The following is an 18,379-nucleotide window of genomic DNA, read 5'->3' on the forward strand; positions in this document are numbered from 1 at the left end:
TGCAGGCTAGAATTATAGATTTGTGCTTTTTGTGTTACTGAGGTAGTACTTTTCTTATCACTCAGCAAGAAAGAAAGGGAAGTGTTCCCTGCAAAAGAGCGTACCAAGGTGGTTGTGTTGGGTGCATCCTAGTAAAGCTGCATGAGGACTAGCTTCTGCCATTGCAGCCAGTCATCTAAGGAGACATTAGGTATCAGGTAGTGTTTTATTACACAAGTTATTTATACAGAGGTGCCTTTCTGTCAGAATGGCAGCCTTTATCCCCATTAGTTGCTACCATCAGTAGCAAGATCACTTCCTCCCAAACTGAGGCAATGGTGGTGGCACTTTGATGTCTTGGCCTCTTTCCAGTTTCTTCTCACAGTCAACGAGGTAATTGACACCATCAATGACGATCTGGACTAGCTCTACCTACAACAAGAAAAAGAAAATAGTGGCAATAGAAGCTTTGACTAGTGCTAGATGAAGGGAAAATTGGCTTGTGCTGAAATGACAGCAGGTAAAGCTGTAAGTAAGGAGGGTCACAGCACAGAGGTCACACACCCTGTGCACAGAGAGTGTAGGTCATGCTGGTCCAGTGGAAACCCATAGTAATTCCCTTCTTGTGTTTGCCTGGAGTTCGATCCACCAACAACATAAATTTTCAAATAGGCCCCTAAAGTTATTTCCACCAAGTTCTACTCCTTCTCATATTCCTGTAGGAAGAAACCAAACAAAAGGAAGTGCTTAAATAAAATGTTTAAGCATGAGTTGGGAGACCTACTCCAAATGTGACCAGCATGAGGGTGCAGGATCCTCCCCAGATGTTTGCTGAGAAGTAATACCTGGCACATGTCGCGGTGCCTTTCTGTAGGGTTCCCCACGCTCATGTAGGAGAATGAAGAAACAAAACCAGCAGTGCTGTGAGTGCTCAGCATCACTGGGCAGTTCTCGCTTAAGCAGTAAATGCTCTTACTCTGTCTTTCAAGCTCCCAAGCCTGTGCCACCCCTGCACTTGGAGGAGCATTTATACGAGCACAGAGCCAGATGGAAACTAACTGAGATGGTGGTGCAAGGAGAGGAAGGCAGGGGTTCCTTGCCCCAAATTCACAGCAGCTCAGAATGCTGCTGGAGGCACGGGGTCGGAGTCCTTCACAGGGCTGGGACTGGAAGGGTGGCAGGACTACCTGTTCAGCCACATCCTTTAGACTGCCTGAGAAAGCTCATCAAACCAGTCCTGTACTTCTTCTCAGGGATGGCTCAGGACCGTATGCTCCCCTGCAGATGACCATGAACCTGCTGCAATTATTTGCCAGCTCTGGGGAAACATGTCCTACTTACGGTGCTGGGCATGCTGGCTTTGCTGAGGCGGTTTTGCCAAGCCCAAGACCCACATCTCTGAAGCAGAGACTCCCATCCTAAACTCATGCTGGCTCTACATCATCAATCATTCCTTTGTTTTCGGCTCTTGGTTTACATTGGCAGGGGAGGGATTAGCTCCAGGCCCAGAGCAGCACCAAGATTTGTAGTTTTATGTGGCAGGGGTTAGTGATGTCTTTGTAACCTTTTCTAAAATTACTGAACAATACAAGGTGCCTTGTTCCCAGCAGACTTCCTCCACAGGCGGTGACATGCGAGGACCACAGGCCCTGTGGTGTTGCTAGCCAGCAAGCTACAGCACTGATTTTTCTTAATCTTCAGGAAACAGTTCATTAGCAACATTTAATGACTGGTTTGTTAAAACCGAATTCAAGGACTAAATCCTATTGTCTCTTTATTATAACACTCGCTGATTTTCGATGGATTTGTTTTTACTATAAAGCATTTCAGTGGCTTAGCAGTTTATTTTATTGTCTTACACAGACCAGCTGTGTTGGGAAATCAGAGGTCTGAATTTGCAGCCTCCAGGAGAAAAGGAATTTCATATTAAGTTTGCATTGACCAGTAACAGAAACAAAGCAAAAATACAAGCAATTTTATCTTGGACAATTGGGAACATAAATCATTTGTGCAAACACATTTACCACATAATGGAATTTATTTTATTATATACTGAAAAAAATATGTCTTATAATAAAACATTTCTATCCCCTTGAGTTTGTCTTGTCTTATTTAGATTTCAAAATCTTAAAGGTAGGGATTGTATCTTATCTGTTGGCTTAAACTTTTGAATCCTTGCTGTATGAGGAATCACTGACTTCAGTGGAAGTGTTCATACAAGCAAAAATTTGTAGGTTTAGGTCATCTGTCAGTAGAATTCATATAATAAATCATGCCATGTAATCCTTTTGTATTATTAGTGTTATTTTAGTATAAAGCACACATGATGATGTTTCAGGTATTAATAAATGTCTTTGTCATGTACTGCTTTTGCAAATAATACAGCTTAATAGCTTTTCACTTCTATTTCTTTAGGTCTAGATCAAAAGGAACATAGCTTCCTGCATCAAACTCCAAAATGTTAAGATTTCCAAACACCTGTCCAAATGCCCCTTGGCTGTGAAGACATTCAAGGGCAAGTCTGGAAAAGAATGCACCGAAGATCTGACGTGGCTCTGTCCCAGAGGCAGGACACCCAAGGTGAGCAAGGAAGGGAAGCTGGCTGTCTGGGACCGGTATGAATCTAGTTGTAACCCAGTTGCATTTTCCCAGGGTTATATTTGTGTTACGAAAACATACCAAGGATCAGGCTGAACTCAAGTGTAGGACTGCAACACTGGGACCAAACTGCATCCATATCTAAGCTGCCAGAGCCTCTTGGTGCTGCACTGTTCTGGATAAACACACTTTCACAGTGTGCTTATCCTTGCCGTTGACTTTTAACTTGCGGCAAAGCCCCCAAGGTTTTTTTTGCTGCTGGGGAAGCAGACAGCCCTTCAAATCCTGACATGTACAAGCAGGTTGGCATCCGAGCCCAAATAGTGTATTGCACTGCTAATGGAGAAAAAATGTCCTCAGGAGACACTGGCCCCACCAGAGCCCACCCAGTTGACCGTAGCTGAGAAGTTGCAGCACATGCCTAGCGGGTGGAAAACATGTTTGACAGAACGTTTGAACCTTTGTTTCTGATCTACCAGTGGAGTACTCAAATCACTGGACTTACAGCGTCTTGCAAGGTAATTTTTTATCTTTGTTGCTCTTAATGTGGCCCATGGTGAACACAGCCTTGGTCTTGGTGAGGAAAGGGAGGCTGTAGTGGTGCCACAGGACTTACAGCCTGTGGCCTAGAATAAGGGTTTGGCTCTGGCAGAGCTTGTGGGAGGAGGCTGCAGCTCTGACAACAGCTGTTTCTCCCCCGTCCTCCAGCAGGCCTGCTCTTAGGAGCTGTTCTGCTTTATAAAACACTTAAATGTGAAACTGGAATGAAGTTGGGGACTGGAGTTTCCCAGCAGAGCAGCACTACCACCAGGCTGTAGGGTCATTTCTACTCTCTGGCACAACAAATACACATTCAGAATGAGACAGTTTCAAAACAAATGTCTGAGGTGGACCCATCTTGCTGTAGCCTACAGCCCAACAGGGAGGGCTCAGAGCTGATTATTGAATCTTTGCCCTGATTTAAAAACAGCTCTCCCATGTCCTCTGCTTGTTGCCACACAGCACATGTGAAGATGGCAGCAACTCCTCCTCCTCAGTTATTTTGGAATGCAAGGACTGGCCTTAACCTGCTTTCTAACTGTGCAGAAGGTGTGTGACAGAATACTGAAAGGAACACAATGCTTTAAACAGTTTTGCTTTCAGTGCCTGATTCCGCATGTGGATGAGGACACATTCCCTGCTTCTTTCCCCAACATTTTGCAGCAGGCACAGCAGATGTTGCCCAATGTGTAGAAGATAGCTCAGTGCCCACTGTACAGCTCATAAACATGTCTCATGTCCAGCACTGCAGAGACTGCTGGGCATTGATCTCAGAGCTGGGCACTCCAGCATGAAGGTCTGAGAGTTTGTGCTGTGATGCTGAGAAACATCATCCTGAGGGATGTCTGTTACCAAAACCAAACCTTGCCAGCACCTGCCTGCTTTCAACAGAGATCATGGTGCAAGCAAGTCACAGTTGTGGAACTTGCACATGGTTGTTTTTTTCATTGCTATAACAAGAATATTTGTCAAGCACTTGATGCACATTAGTAATTTTTCTTTGAGTAAACATTTCCATTGGACCGGATTCATCGGGAGTAAAAACTGCAATAGTTCCACTGAGTTCAGTGGAGCGAAGCCAACCAGAGGGAAACTGACTCATATCAGTACAGATCTGAGCTAAAAAGCAAAGAAAAAAAAAATGAACAGGTTACCTCTGAGCGACCCATACGGTCCAGGTTGGAAATGTCATACACATCTGCTACAGCTGCCGTGTCCACTCCACCAGTGCCACGCTTTTGCAGACGCAGGTTCTCCAGGATTTTTGGAAACCTGGGATCCTATCACAAGAAATAGGTTTGAGGTTATTGCCCTTTACCCTGCAGATTGCACTGAATCGTTGCAATTCTGTTATCCATAACTTAATAACATCTCCAGAAAGACATAGCAGAGACAGATAGTTTTCTCAGTCCTTGGATTACAGCCTGTCTTGGCGGCTGTCTGCTGAGTAGATTAATTTCAATAACAAATATAATAATTTGCAGAATAAAAGAGTGCTCAGTTAGTTCTGCTTTATCGCTGGGACCTTGTTAGACATCATGCTAACGTGCAGTCACTGTAAGCTGTCATTTTCCATTTGTTCCTTCATAAATCAGAAGAGCAGCTCTTTGTCACTGACTTTTTAAATGACTTACATACCTTGCTAAGCTTGGGCAGCTTGACGTGGACTCCAGCGCGCAAACCAGTTCCCAGGTTGGAAGGACAGGTCAGAACATACCCAAGACGCTCATTCCACATGAATTCCCAGCCCCGTTCTTTAATCAATCTTTCCACCTATGATGGGAAAAAAAAAAAAAAAGGCAAAAAGAAAAGGGCAGCATACAAATATATTATTTTAAGATATATGCTTATAACTGAGATTCTCTTCACCAGGTATCTGTGTTGATCATGAGCTTCACTATCACCAGTAGAGTTGCATAAATATACAACCCAGTACAGCCTGGTTTGGATCTGATGCAAATGTTTGCATTCGTCAGACACTAAGATCTCCACTGCATATTATAAGGATTTCTTTATCATTTTCTCATGATCACTAGCTTGGAAACTCTTTGTCATGTAATCACAAAACTCCCCGTCATAGCCTTAGGCCATGAAGCCATATTTTCACATAAGAATTACGGCTTTTACAATGTGTTTCCAACCTTGGTATTTTTGGAGCAAGGTTGCCACACACAAACCCAAGTTTCAAACACTACAAAGAAAAAAAAAGGAGATGAAGCTGAGTTTTGTTTAATTTTCAAGGTAATGCTATGGCTCTCAGGAAAGGACACTTCTTAGTGCCCAATATTAACAACAACACTTCCATTATAAAGAGAAAACATAGCTTGTATATAATACTTTTAATTAGTGGATATCTGACCGTATTAGAAAGGAGAGTGAAATAACCATCCCCATAAAAATCACAAGGGTCTATTGACTTTTGAATAGGCTGGAACTCTGTTCACTCAGCTACACTTCTTGGACGTCTGCAATCCAAATACAATTTCAGTTCACTTCTCCTCCAGAGGAGAAACAGATACATAAACCAGCTCATGCTCACAAGCCCTCTGCAGCTATAGGTGAATAATTCCATTCTGCAGAAGGATACAGAATAAAGAACTCTCTTAACTTAATTTCTGTATTGTGAGAGGACAGCAGAATTGGTGGTGGAAAACTACACCTGATCTCCTGCCTTGGGCACCTGCTCTCGTTGCAGTTCCCGAAGCTGTCTGATCACTTCCCATGGCCAGGTCCATAGGTCCACCTCTGTTGAACGTGAGCTAAGCACAGTAGCAGAGGCAAAGCTGGGAGTAGCATCCACAAACCATGTCACCTGGGCCACCACCAGTACATTGTCTCATGGGTATACCTTGGAAACCTAGCAGGTTCCAGTTAACCACCCCAGTGCCAAAGAAGCATACATTAGGTGCTTTTGTTTTCCTCTGTTCCCAAACCCACTATGTAGTCAAACTTTCCCATGCTCTGAACTTGCTTTGCTTCTACAATTGTAGAAGCAGCTGTATCAGCTCTGCACTTGCTGGGCTGTTCCCAAGACACAGACATCTCTAGAAAGCCAGAAAAGCTGTTTTGCCAAGCTAAGAAGAATGAAGTGAGTGGTCCTAAGCTGGCCCAATATGCATTTCCATACGCAGGAAGAAATGCAGTGTGATGGAGAAAAATGCTGTTCCTTCACAGTTGAGGTGAAGTGAGCATGCCAAGGACCCCAACAGGGAGAAATAATTGTTTCATGCAACTTGAAATTCTGACAGTTTTGATGACAATTTCAAGTCAGTTTCAATCTGACACAGTTTAACTTCCAGGATGCCATGTGTTGTGGCGATCCAACCAGGAATGATGTGGACAAGAGTATTGGTGAGTACTGTTTGGTCATGTCACCTGTCCCATTGCACCTAGCTATGTTGCCCGTGGGAGACAGTAAAATCCTCTTTCTCTATTAAAGCAACTTTTTCTGTGCCATAGCTCTACACAGCAGTGCACTGGGCTGGAGCCAACTTGTAGCCATATCTGGATTGTCTAGACAAAGCTCTTTTAACCCACACACCATCTCATGATTATTTGTCTTTATTAATATCTAGACCAGGAACCCTGGCTATCAGTTTTTAGTATTTTAATCACAAAACCTCATATCTCCCCGAAATGAGCCCAGGGGTCCTAAGCCCTGAATCCTGTGCACAAGCTCAGCAGCATCCACTCTGCCCCCAGCACCAGGGACGAGAGCCAAGAGGCTGGGCCAAATAAACTCCCGGTTCAAGCAAAAGAAGTAATCCAAATAAAATGCTTGATTTATGAATTCTCACAGCCGGCAGGGACAAAGTAGCAAAAGGGCATATTTCTTCAGCCACCTTATGCTGGAGATTTTAATACAAAAGGTATGAAGACACTTTATTTATTTATCCCTACAACTCAGCTAGCAATTTGCCCATGTTTCCTTCTTTAACTGCATTAGTGTGGGTTGCTATGTGGACTGGTGCTACTTCATTTTGTTGCTCCTGGAGATGTTAGTTCTGTATGAACCACAGTAAGCAATGCTGACAACAGCCCAACCATAACAAGCAGGAAGAGTAAATTCATTGAGATTCTACCTCTTTTAAACCACGGCAAAATCTTTCAAACACTCGTTTCATGTTGCCACCTTTCTCCATGGAGATCACCCTGGTGTGGTCCTCTTCATTAATCCAGACGAGAAACGTCTTGTCATTGTTATGCCTGGTTGAGGGGAAAAAAATAGAAGTATGTTTAAAAAGACAGGCCCTGAAAAATAATTATCAGTATCCTTGGTTTTATCACAGTCTTTCAGGACTGTGGAGAGGTTAAGTGCAGCAAAATAACATTGTTCTGCAGAGTCAGGGTTTCGAGATGGTTTCACAATTGGATCCCCCGTGCCAATGGCATTATGTGGGCTTCTCAGGCACAGCAAGAAGAGCAGTTTTTCTCATCACATCACACTGCCGCGGTGCTGAGTGAGGAAGGACGTGTTGTTCTCTAGCATGAGCACAGCTGGGAGGTGCAGCAAAGGGAGAAGCCAAGCTCTGCATCCTGTGTCACCAGCGAGTTTTATTGTTCTTAGAATACCCTGCAGCTAGGAAAAAAACCTAGCATTTATGTGCTGCTGGGGGCCAAGCAATATGTCCATACTTAATTGTATTCTCCCTTAATCAAATCCCAGTGCTTTCTGTATTGCCTGGTAGTGCTGGGTTGCCACATCAGTCAAGTGACGAGTCTGAGGACAGCAGCTGCACGTTGCTTCTGGGCAGCACATTAGTGATGCTGGCTTGTCAGAGAAGATAAAAACGCCTGAAGATACTCACTCATGCTTCAAACAGACCAGTTGTGGCTAGGTTTGTTAAGTGCTGCGTCAAACCTGAGGTCACTTTTCCTGGCTTCTCCTCTACTTTCTCCATCTTCTGCCTGCAGCGTTTCTACAGCATGCAGAAGGTGATTGATGAGATCAGACTCATTTGTACAAAGAGTGGAATATCACCAGGTTTGAAAGGCATGAATTTTGGAAGTTAAAGTTCACTGAGGGCCTGACTTTCAGCTGTTCTTCTACTGTGACTGCCTTTTTTTTTGTACTTGAATTTTGCTGGTGCAACACCGAGCAGTTGCCCTGACATTACGGTCACCTGAGGTGCAGTTAGTTGTCTTTGGTCATGCACAAATGTTCAGGAGAGTGTGACCCTGGTGTCACCACCAGTGAGGGCAGTGGGAGTAGTCCGGCAGGCCATAAAATGGAGAGGATCACAATCTCTATAAGCAGAACAACTTCCAGAACATGTGCCCTTTGACAACAATTTATTGTAAGAGAAGACAGGTTTTACAAACGTGGCATACTGGAATACTTTCCAATCATACTAATTTTTCCATTCTGCCTGATATTTCACATGTAAAACAAGCTAAATCCAGATCTGTTTTACTCAGGAGGTCCCTGGATAGTATTTATATTGTTGGTACTTCTGTTTGTTATGTGGAGAGTGTGGGATGTCTCAGATTTTTCCTTTTCATCCTCCTCTGATTTAAACAGGGACTGGGGAACTAATCTGTAGCTTGTTCAAATAAAGAAATCCTCACAGATTTCCCCCAGGTCATCAGGTTTCACATCTGATCGGGTTTCACAGCAGAACTCACGTTTAGCTCATTGCAGTGACACTGTCTCTGCTTCTGAACATGGGCCAGTACCGTCATACACTGCTTGGAGGACAGTTAGGGCTTTTTTTTCCACATAAATTCCCATTCTTTCTGAAAGTTCTGAACCTGTCTAGGGCAAGGAGATAGGCTAGGTGGGTCTTCAGAATCCTTTTTAGCCTAATTTTTCAGAATTTAAGCATCTGGTAATGCTCGGTTCATTTGGAAGGAAAGTGTTACATTCAGCTCTGGGAATTAAAATAACACTCTGTCTCTTGGCAGTGAGGAGGGGGACAGGAGTTTGCAGTGTGGTGTCATGCAGGGGGTGGCCGGTGGTTCCCAGCTGACAGCATGGCTGCAGACTGGTGTTGGAGCTGCTTTTGTCACCCCAGATTTGCCAACCACATGGTGACTCAGGGGCTCTTTCCCAAAACAAATTTTTATCTAGAGAGAGAGAAAATTGAGATAAAACCCCAAAGAGCGAGCCATGCCCATGATACTGTGTTGTGTGGATGATGTTGGTGATGGTTTCTTGAGTATAAATGTGTTACCCATCCTGTTGTTCGTTACCGAATTTTGTTTGGGTTGTTTTTTTAAAGCAAGCTGAACATGCTGTGAGTATGAGCATAGAGCATCTGCAAGATTAGGGCAAGCAAGGAGGTTTGTAATGCAATCTTTAAAACATGACACAGACTTCTACATGTCAAACAACATACCAGATTCCTCTGGCATCTGGCCAGTCACGTGCCATTCCAGCACACGTTAGCAAGGGGGACACTGGCTTGTCAAAGAGAAAGTGATCCTGGACACCGAAATGGAGCCGAAGAGAGAGAGAAAGAGAAAACAAAACAAAATTCAGGTTTTATTCAAGAACGCAGTATCACGCTACCTAACACATTTTGTGTGAAGGCGATCAACATACAAGTAAATCACAGCACAGCCTGTGAATCTGGTTCCTTCTGCAAAATAAAAGCATTTTACCCAGGTGATCTTCTTGAATCTTGCAGACTCTCACTGACACTGATAATATAACTACGTTTTGCCAGAAATATTTTTCAAATATGGGAAGGAGTGTGAGGTGCTGACCTAATACCACAAACACACACCAAAGGGTTCTCTGGAGGGACCTGACTGCTAGGACCAGAGGTGTTTTCTGCACACAGACGTGTGTCAGGGTATGAGAAGGCAGCAAGTTCTTAAAGACGGACAAAAATCAAAAATGCTAGTTCTGAAAAGCTATTTCTCCAGCATTTAGCAATTTATTCTGAGCATGAAGTCAAGGTAGGAATTAAATCAGTGCTAAGCTTGACCTTTCTGAATCACAGACTTGTTCTGTTCCTTAACAGAGATGCTGTTTCTGATTTAATAAATGTAGCACTTGCTGTGCCACTGACTTGCCATGTTCCAGATAATTTAGACTTTTTTTTTTTTTAACTGAGCTTCTTCTTCTTTTTTTTCTCCCCCCCCCTCAAAGCAAATCAGTATTTGATTTTCATGTGTGTGCCAAAAACATGTTAGTTCTGAATTTCTCAAACAGTGCCGTATCAAATGTTGTATGTGTGTGGGGAGGGTGGTTGTTGGGGGTTGGTTGTTTTTTGTTGTTTTGAGGTTTTTGGTTGATTGGTTGGTTTTCTGGTTTGGTTTTGTGGTTTGTGGGGTGTGGTTGGTTGGTTGGTTTGGTTTGTTGATTTGTTTATTTGTTTTTTGTTTGTTTTAAATCTAGAGTTTAATTAAGAATAGTAAGGCAAGCTATCCAGAATAAATATGACATGGTTGACAGGTTTATATGCTTTGCTTCTTTTTCCCCCTAGAGGAGACTTTTAAGTTTTCATCTTTGAATACTCTGTGATGAACATGATACAGCCAGAACCCCAGCCATACAGAAAGGAAAGCTGTAGAGTTCTCTGCTTATCACAGGGACAAAACATTTCCTTCCTCAGCATCTTCTTTCTTCCTCTTGAAAGAAAAATTCCTCTTTTTGCAAGAAAAGCGCTGAGGATTATTAGTTTCCCTTACGTGCATAAGGCCAAATCTGCGAAGTACCAAATGCCTTCTGTGCTGAATGGCATTCAGGTAGAAATAATTTGATCTTACAGAGATCAGGTGGTGCTTATTAAAGGCTGACGGGAGGCCTGATAACATAGAGTTTCAGGGTCCTGAAGCACTGGAGGAGGTGAGTGATAGTATGAGTTAAAGATGGAATCTGAGGTTACAACATTCAGTGCCCTGATTTCTATACATTTGCATGACCATAAAAACAAATAAAACAAGGTTAAATGCTGAATGAGTGAAGCCTATACCACTTCCCAAGGGATTCAGCCCTAAACCATGAAGGAATTATATTCTCCATGCTCCTATTTCGACCACTGTTTTCTGACGAGCTCTCTCCTGGTGAAAAAGGCAATGAAATAAAACCTGCAATAGGCCATCAACATCTTGTCAATAAACATATTACCAAGGACATTCAATTTAAAAAGTTACTGACCTTACATAAATTCTTAACTCCTGGTTAATCCAGACTGTGACACCTAGTTCCAGGGTTATAAATAGTTATGTTACTTCATCAGCTCCCTTTTGGTTGATGTTATGGATTAATGTGCCATGAATATAGCTAACAGGGTACAGCCATTCCTTTGGATACTTAAAATGCACATTCGAGGTTTGTTTGACATGTCACATGCTGTGACAAAATCCATGATGAAAATCCTTGTGTTTCCATCTGTGTGACAATGAAAACTCTTGTTATGGGCCTGATCCTTCAAGTCCTTAAACACAGTTACAGGACTGGGAAAAGGTCACCTGGGTGCAGTTGGCTACAGCCATTTTGGGGAGATTAGAATTAGTGTAGTTTTGACATAAAGAAATCACAGCCAAAGCCTCCCACCCCAACAGTCCAGAAAACAGATAATACATGATGGTTATCCCAATGCAATCTTTTTAGTTAGAATGGTTATTAATATAGAAAATATCAATCTTTACTTAAGGAAATGACCAATAAAACGTCCTGAATTTACTTCGTTATTTGTCCAAAGAGTTGACAGCTGCCACGTGTATTTGATTTTAAACAGATCTTGCTATCTGGAATATAACTCCACTTTTTGCACCTGCACAGTATGTACTTTTATCCAAAATGTAGACCCTGGATGATTTGTATTGTATTAAAAATATCAACAGACCATTAAACATTGGGTTAATGCTCTGATTATCCTCCTTAGCTACACAGGAAAGCAGGTACCCCGAAGAAAGGTCAAGATAAACCGAGAGTAAATGAAAGTGGTGCCAGCACTGGAGCTATACTTACATCGATAAGCTGCTGCTGATCCCTCTCGGACATATTGGTCAAGCTGTAGTACTTGCCAGAGAGCTCTCCCTTCAGCCCGGCCAGCGCGGTGACCACCACGTTCTCCACCTCCCTCCGCTCGGCCCTGGTGCAGGCAGGGGGGAGGCTGAGGCCACGGATGCTGCGGCCGGTCCGCACCCGCGATGAGAGGACATAGCGCTCATCAAACTGACCATGGGTGATCTGGGGGAAGAACGTTTCATCGGTTCACACACAGTTCCTTGTGTTGTAATCCACCATTACGAAAACACAGCAAATCCCATCATACAAAAAGAGGGACATATTTCTGCCCAGGCATGATGACCTCTCCACAACAACACAAGTGCTCCGGAGGCCCTTGGAGTTTCAGACACCATGAAGTGGTTTTTTTTTGGAACAAGAAGTTTCTTTGGCTGAGTGAATGTGGCAGAGTAACCAGCCAGTCCTTAACGGTCTCAAAATATAAAGGAATCTGTGTTGCTTCTGGAAATACAGATATAGGCAGAGGCCAGGGGCCAAGTACACAAGATTGTCTGAAAGAGAAAATCCCAAGAAGATGCTATACCAGAGAGCAGTTGAACTATGAAGGAAATATTAAGCAGCAGGTAAGGTCTGATCACGTGTGTGTGGGCACAATGGAGTCAACACCTGCTTTCATTCCAGCCCTTGGACACAGGGTTATCTGTAAGCTCATGAACAGACCCACAGTGCCAAGTGAGACTGTGGCCCAAATGCCTCATACAGATGAGACTGATGCCTCTGTGAGGAACTAGGTAGGGATGCAGCCATCTTGCTGTTAGAGCCACGAGTGGCATCCCACTTCCCTTAACCCTAAAATTTACAGAATCACAGAATGATAGGGATTGGAAGGAACCTCGAAAGGTTGTCCAGTCCAGTCCCTCTGCTGGAGCAGGAACACCCAGATGAGGTTACACAGGAAGGTGTCCAGGCGGGTTTGAATGTCTCCAGAGTAGGACACTCCACAACGCCCCTGGGCAGCCTGTTCCAGTGTTCTGTCACCCTCACTGAGAAGAAGTTTCTTCTCATATTTAAGTGGAACATCTTGTGTTCCAGTTTGTACCCGTTGCCCCCTGTCCTGTCATTGGTTGTCACCAAGAAGAGCCTGGCTCCATCTTCCTGACACTCACCCTTTACATATTTATAACCATTAAAGAGGTCATCCCTCAGTCTCCTCCAAGCTCCAGAGCCCCAGCTCCCTCAGCCTTTCGTCACACTGGAAATGCTCCACTCCCTTCAGCATCTTTGTTGCCCTGCGCTGGACTCTCTGCAGCAGTTCCCTGTCCTGCTGGAACTGAGGGGCCACAACTGGACACAATATTCCAGGTGTGGTCTCACCAGGGCAAAGTAGAGGGGCAGAAGAACCTCTCTGACCTACTGACCACCCCCTTCTAATCCACCCCAGGTACCATTGGCCTTCCTGGCCACAAGGGCACAGTGCTGGCTCATGGCCATCCTGCTGCCCCTGGGGACCCCCAGGTCCCTTTCCCCTACACTTCTCTATAATAGGTCATTCCCCAACCTATTCTGGAACCTGGGGTTGTTCCTGCCCAGATGCAAGACTCTGCACTTTCTCTTGTTACATTCCATTAATATTTTCCCTGCCCAACTCTCCACCCTGTCCACGTCTCTGGATGGCAGCACAGCCTTCTGGTGGGTCAGCCACTCCTCCCAGCTTAGTGTCATCAGCAAACTTGCTGATAGTAAAGTCCATTCCCTTATCCAAGTTGCTGATGAATATATTGCATAGTACTGGTCCCAGTACCGACCCTTGAGGCACTGCACTAGATACAGGCCTCCAACTGGATTCCGCCCCATTGACCACGACTCTCTGGCTTCTTTTCTTCAGTCAGTTCACAGTCCACCTCACTACCCAATCATCCAGTCCACACTTCCTCAGTTTAGCAGCAAGGATGCTGTGGGAGACTGTGTCAAATGATTTACTGAAATCAAGGTAGACCACATCCACTGTTTTGCCATCATCTATCCACCTCGTTATGTCCTCATAAAAGTCAATGAGGTTGGTCAAGCACGACTTCCCCTTGGTGAAGCCATGCTGACTGCTGCTAATGACCCTCTTATCCTCGATATGCCTTGAGATGGCACCAAGGGTAAGTCGTTCCATCAGTTTCCCAGCAATGGAGGTGAGGCTGACCGGTCTATAGTTACCTGGGTCTCCTCCTTCTTGCCCTTTTTGAAGACTGGAGTGACATTTGCTTTCCTCCAGTCCTCAGGCACCTCTCCCGTTTCCCACGGCTTAGCAGAGATAATGGAGAGTGGCCCAGCAATGACCTCAGCCAGCTCCCTCAGCACCCATGGGTGCATCCCGTCTGGACCCATGGATTTATGAATGTCCAGATTGCTTAACTGGTCCCTAAAATTACTGCCTTTGGAGTTGGATCAGGAAAAAGAGAAGTGCTATTACATGCAATGTCATCACTGTAAGAAGCAACCCTGAACCTTCATTTCTTAATTACTTTATTTCAATCCTACCTTGGATGCATCCAGATCCGTGTGGTGCTTCATGGTCCGTGGATCATAGCCATTATGTCTCACTTTAATGACAGGGTCAAAAATTTCAGCAAACACCTATGGAGACAAGAGAATCTAGAAAGACTCTGTAGCATCACAGAAACATTTAATGCACCAGCTTCAGCCACAGGAGAAGTCTCTTGGCACAGGCTCCTGGGCAACCGACGTAAAGGAGTCTTTGCAAATGCAGACAGAGCTAAATATGAAAAGAGGGGGTGCTTTTGACCTAGACAGTGCCCTGCAGTGGTTTCTCATGCTCACAAGAAAAAGAAGGTCCAATTGCACCATACTTAAGTTACAAGCTTACTGTAGCTATCAGAGGCAGGTACTGGATGTGGTGGCAACCAGATTAGGTTTCAGGATTACTAACCAGAACACACACTCAGAATCCCCCAGCAGCTTGCCTCTTCTTGGGTCATGCAGGAATACCCTATGTCTTCATTGCTATGCGATTCAATCCCTTGTTAGAGCCTCTTGCCTCAAGTGTGGCGACACCACCACAACCACACCGTCATGCGAATGAGAAGCAATGGCACATCTAAATGAGTAAACCAAATGACAGGCATTGATAGTCCAGAATGCCAGATGTCCCAGTCCATCCTCTGCACCCCAGTGTTTGAGATGTTACTAGGAGACTGTATAGTGATAGGTACCATTGTATGGTAAACTGAAGGAAGGAAACCACAGAGATTATTTAAAAAATAAGGATTTTCTTCTCTTTTCTTATTCTAAAGTCAAATAAACCTGCCCATCCTAATGCTGTCTATCTTCAGCTTTCATCATGATCCAAAAGCTGTGGCTTAGTGATGTTTGGTACTTCCCAGAAGACAGGTTTTTTTCGCTTCTACCTCTGCTGTTCCACAATGTAGTTTCCACATTACCTTTATTTTGTGTGTCTCAGGGTTGCATAGCTTTACCATAAACTAAGTTTACTCATAGGAAGGTGGGCAGCTGCTGGAAGCAGTTAGCAGCTGGTCCCAAGGAGGAACATTTTATTAATTTCAGTTGCAGAGAGAGGGCACCTGTCGTAGCATCTGATGTTCATGCATTTGCTAATGGGGAAGAGTAGGGAAACCACAATCTTTATGCACATGGCCTCACACTTACATGCTCGTTGAGACACAATTTATCTTGGGAGCCCATATCCTACCAGGAATCTGGCTTCACCTAAGGATCTCTTGTGAACGATGAAGGGTGAACCAAGTACAACAGTTATTGTGGAAATATCTTACCTCATAGGATTCTTCATCACCTGCAACCATGCCCACAGTTTTAATGAAAGGATGGCCAGGATTGTCAACCCCGGTTTGGATGCACTGATCCAGGGTGTAGCCATTGGGAGTCATCTTGTCCCTCAGCCGGCAGTAGATGGACGGGGTGAGGCACTCGGCCATGCAGTTGTTATGTTTGCGTAGATCCGGATAATCCGCGCTGGAGAGAGGAAAAGTCCCAAGAAATTAATGTGGCACCTCTGAAGGTTAATCCTTGCTGGCTTATGAATGTGATTGTGAGATATAGAGTACACAGCATGGTTTAAAAGTATAATTAATTCTCCATTTATATGTTGCCTTGAGTTTTAGGAAAGGAGGAAGATTCATGTAACTGGAAGTGCCCCACATGGCAGACTGGTGGGCCACCACATCGACAGGTAATTGCAGCTTTCTGCTACTCAGGGCCATCAGGATAATGAAACCAAATGAGTCCTGAAAATGTATCAAGCCCTATTAAATCTCTGCTGAGACACTCATGTTCCGAAATAAAAGAGTTCTAGCATTTTTTTTTTTCAAGTAGGAAGGGAATTAAGTTTAGCTGGAGAAGTTATTTGTGATTCAGAGCCCAGGTGCTCTCACAGCTTTGTGGACATCTGTGGGGCTGTCTGATCTATATCAGCAGGGAAGCTTGTTCTTCTACAATGTCTAGGTTTGCTTTAATGGCATTATTATTTACAGAAGGTGCATGGTGTACTAAGTCAGGGAAAATGAAGATGTTATGCTTTAGCAAGGCATGTTTTCAACTGAGTCAGACCATATCTACCTTGTACTGGCAACAATTTACTTTATGCACAACTTTGTGATTTCTGAAATAATATAATTTAACTAGGATACTATTCACTACTTAAAAAAATAAGATAAAAAGTTGGTTAGAGCCTGATCCATATTGTTTTTCGTAAGTATGGCCAGCAAAGTCAGTGTACACAGAAAAAGATCTATAATTAGTTTCTAAGCATGAGCCAGCCAGTTTGTAACAGAAGTATTTCAAATACAGCAGTTATATGGGAAATTTCTTTACTACTTGCATAATGGAAATATTTTCACATTTCCTAATGGTAGGGTCCATGGAATGAGCCAGTGCAATAGACTGAGCTGCAAAGTGATTGACAGCTGATGGGATAACATAAGTACTAATTTAGTTTTCTGTCTAAAATTTGAAACATTTTTTAGGCTTGTCATCATTTGGCAATGTTTCTTTCTTGGGTGAGTGTCAATGCTACCACACATCCTGGCTTTGTGGTCTTGAAATCCATTGCTGTTTCTACCTAAAACTGGGGTTATCAAGAAAGGGTGCTGTTTTTCAGGTCATCAGTCCACACAGCCCATGGACAAACACACAGATGGTGCGACCACGTGAGGACCCTGCAGCTTTGATGGGCATCTTCTCCCTCCAAAGAGTTAAACGTTGCCCCTTGCCCCGTTAACGTGGCGCTGGGTCCAGCTGGCTGTCTAACCCCAAGTGCTCACCTCGGAGGGAAGAGTTTCCTTTTTTCCTGGACAGCAGCCTTCACATTTTGCTGGTTGAGGAGGTACCCGGTGGTTATCACCCCCGTGCCTGCGGCTGCGAAGAGTGCAGTGCTTGCACGGCCAGCCAGGAGACGGCAGAAGGTGCTAGCCATTCCCCTCGGAGGATGCGGATTCTGGAAGAGAAGACAGCCCAAAGTCAACCTGTAAGTCCTCATACAGTACCGGTGACAAATATACGCTCATTTTTAATGGTAGCCCTGTAAAAGAAGACGTTTATTTTTGTTATTGGTTTGCACTTCTGTAGGGTGTTGAGAAAAATGGTTAGTGTGTATATGAATTATTTCTATACCTGTACCTTAGATTTGGGAAACAGTTGACTTTTTGGCGCTGTATTGAGCACACAGTTCTAAACCCAACACTCTGAATATTTTAATTGTTTCAGTGATTTAGGGACATAATTGAACCTTTTAGCTTGCTTTGTAGCAACAACGCTTTTTGGCATCTTTTTATGGCATCTTTTCAGTGGCCAAAAAGGTACAGTAAGGTACAGTCACGTGTGGTAGGATGTGACATTGGCCAGGTCGTTCCTTTCATCACCATTACCTACAGAAACTCTCGTATCTTTTTCATGTTTGTTTGAGTTGTTAAATATTTTGTGCTTTTTTCTTTTCCCATATGAATAAATTTGGACTAGGCTTGAAGTCATCATCATGGGAAGGTGGATATTCTAAGGACCTAAAAATCCTCAGTGGACTAGATGACTTTTAAAGGTCCCTTCAACCAAAACTACTCTACGATTCTTTGAGAGTAATTTGTTTCATATCCTGTGACTTGTTTTAAACAGTTTTATTCCTGATTTTTGTTATTCTGTCTCCTCCATATCCTTGAAATGCAATATACATTTATCTAAATAGAGAGGAAGGTGCTGACTGATTGACAGAAATTCCTTTCCCACCCACCCCCCCCCAACAACTGAAAGAATTTCCCTAAAACAGAAATGGGGAGAGACCACACAGGGAGGCTTTTTTTTTCC

General features: G+C 43.8%; 1 protein-coding gene across 1 annotated transcript; it reads right to left on the minus strand.

The window, feature by feature from the left end:
• Positions 1–291: 291 nt before the first annotated feature.
• Positions 292–17,498, minus strand: CKMT2 (creatine kinase, mitochondrial 2; the record flags this gene model as incomplete). Its single annotated transcript, XM_080362743.1, has 9 exons — positions 292–411; positions 4,272–4,397; positions 4,756–4,890; positions 7,200–7,323; positions 9,456–9,541; positions 12,041–12,262; positions 14,570–14,665; positions 15,841–16,039; positions 17,347–17,498. The coding sequence occupies 9 exons, from the start codon at positions 17,496–17,498 to the stop codon at positions 292–294; spliced, it is 1,260 nt and encodes a 419-aa protein (XP_080218869.1).
• Between the last annotated feature and the right edge of the window lie 881 nt (positions 17,499–18,379).

The sequence above is a fragment of the Nesoenas mayeri genome (assembly GCF_963082525.1).
Source record: "Nesoenas mayeri genome assembly, chromosome: Z".
Taxonomy (NCBI): domain Eukaryota; kingdom Metazoa; phylum Chordata; class Aves; order Columbiformes; family Columbidae; genus Nesoenas; species Nesoenas mayeri.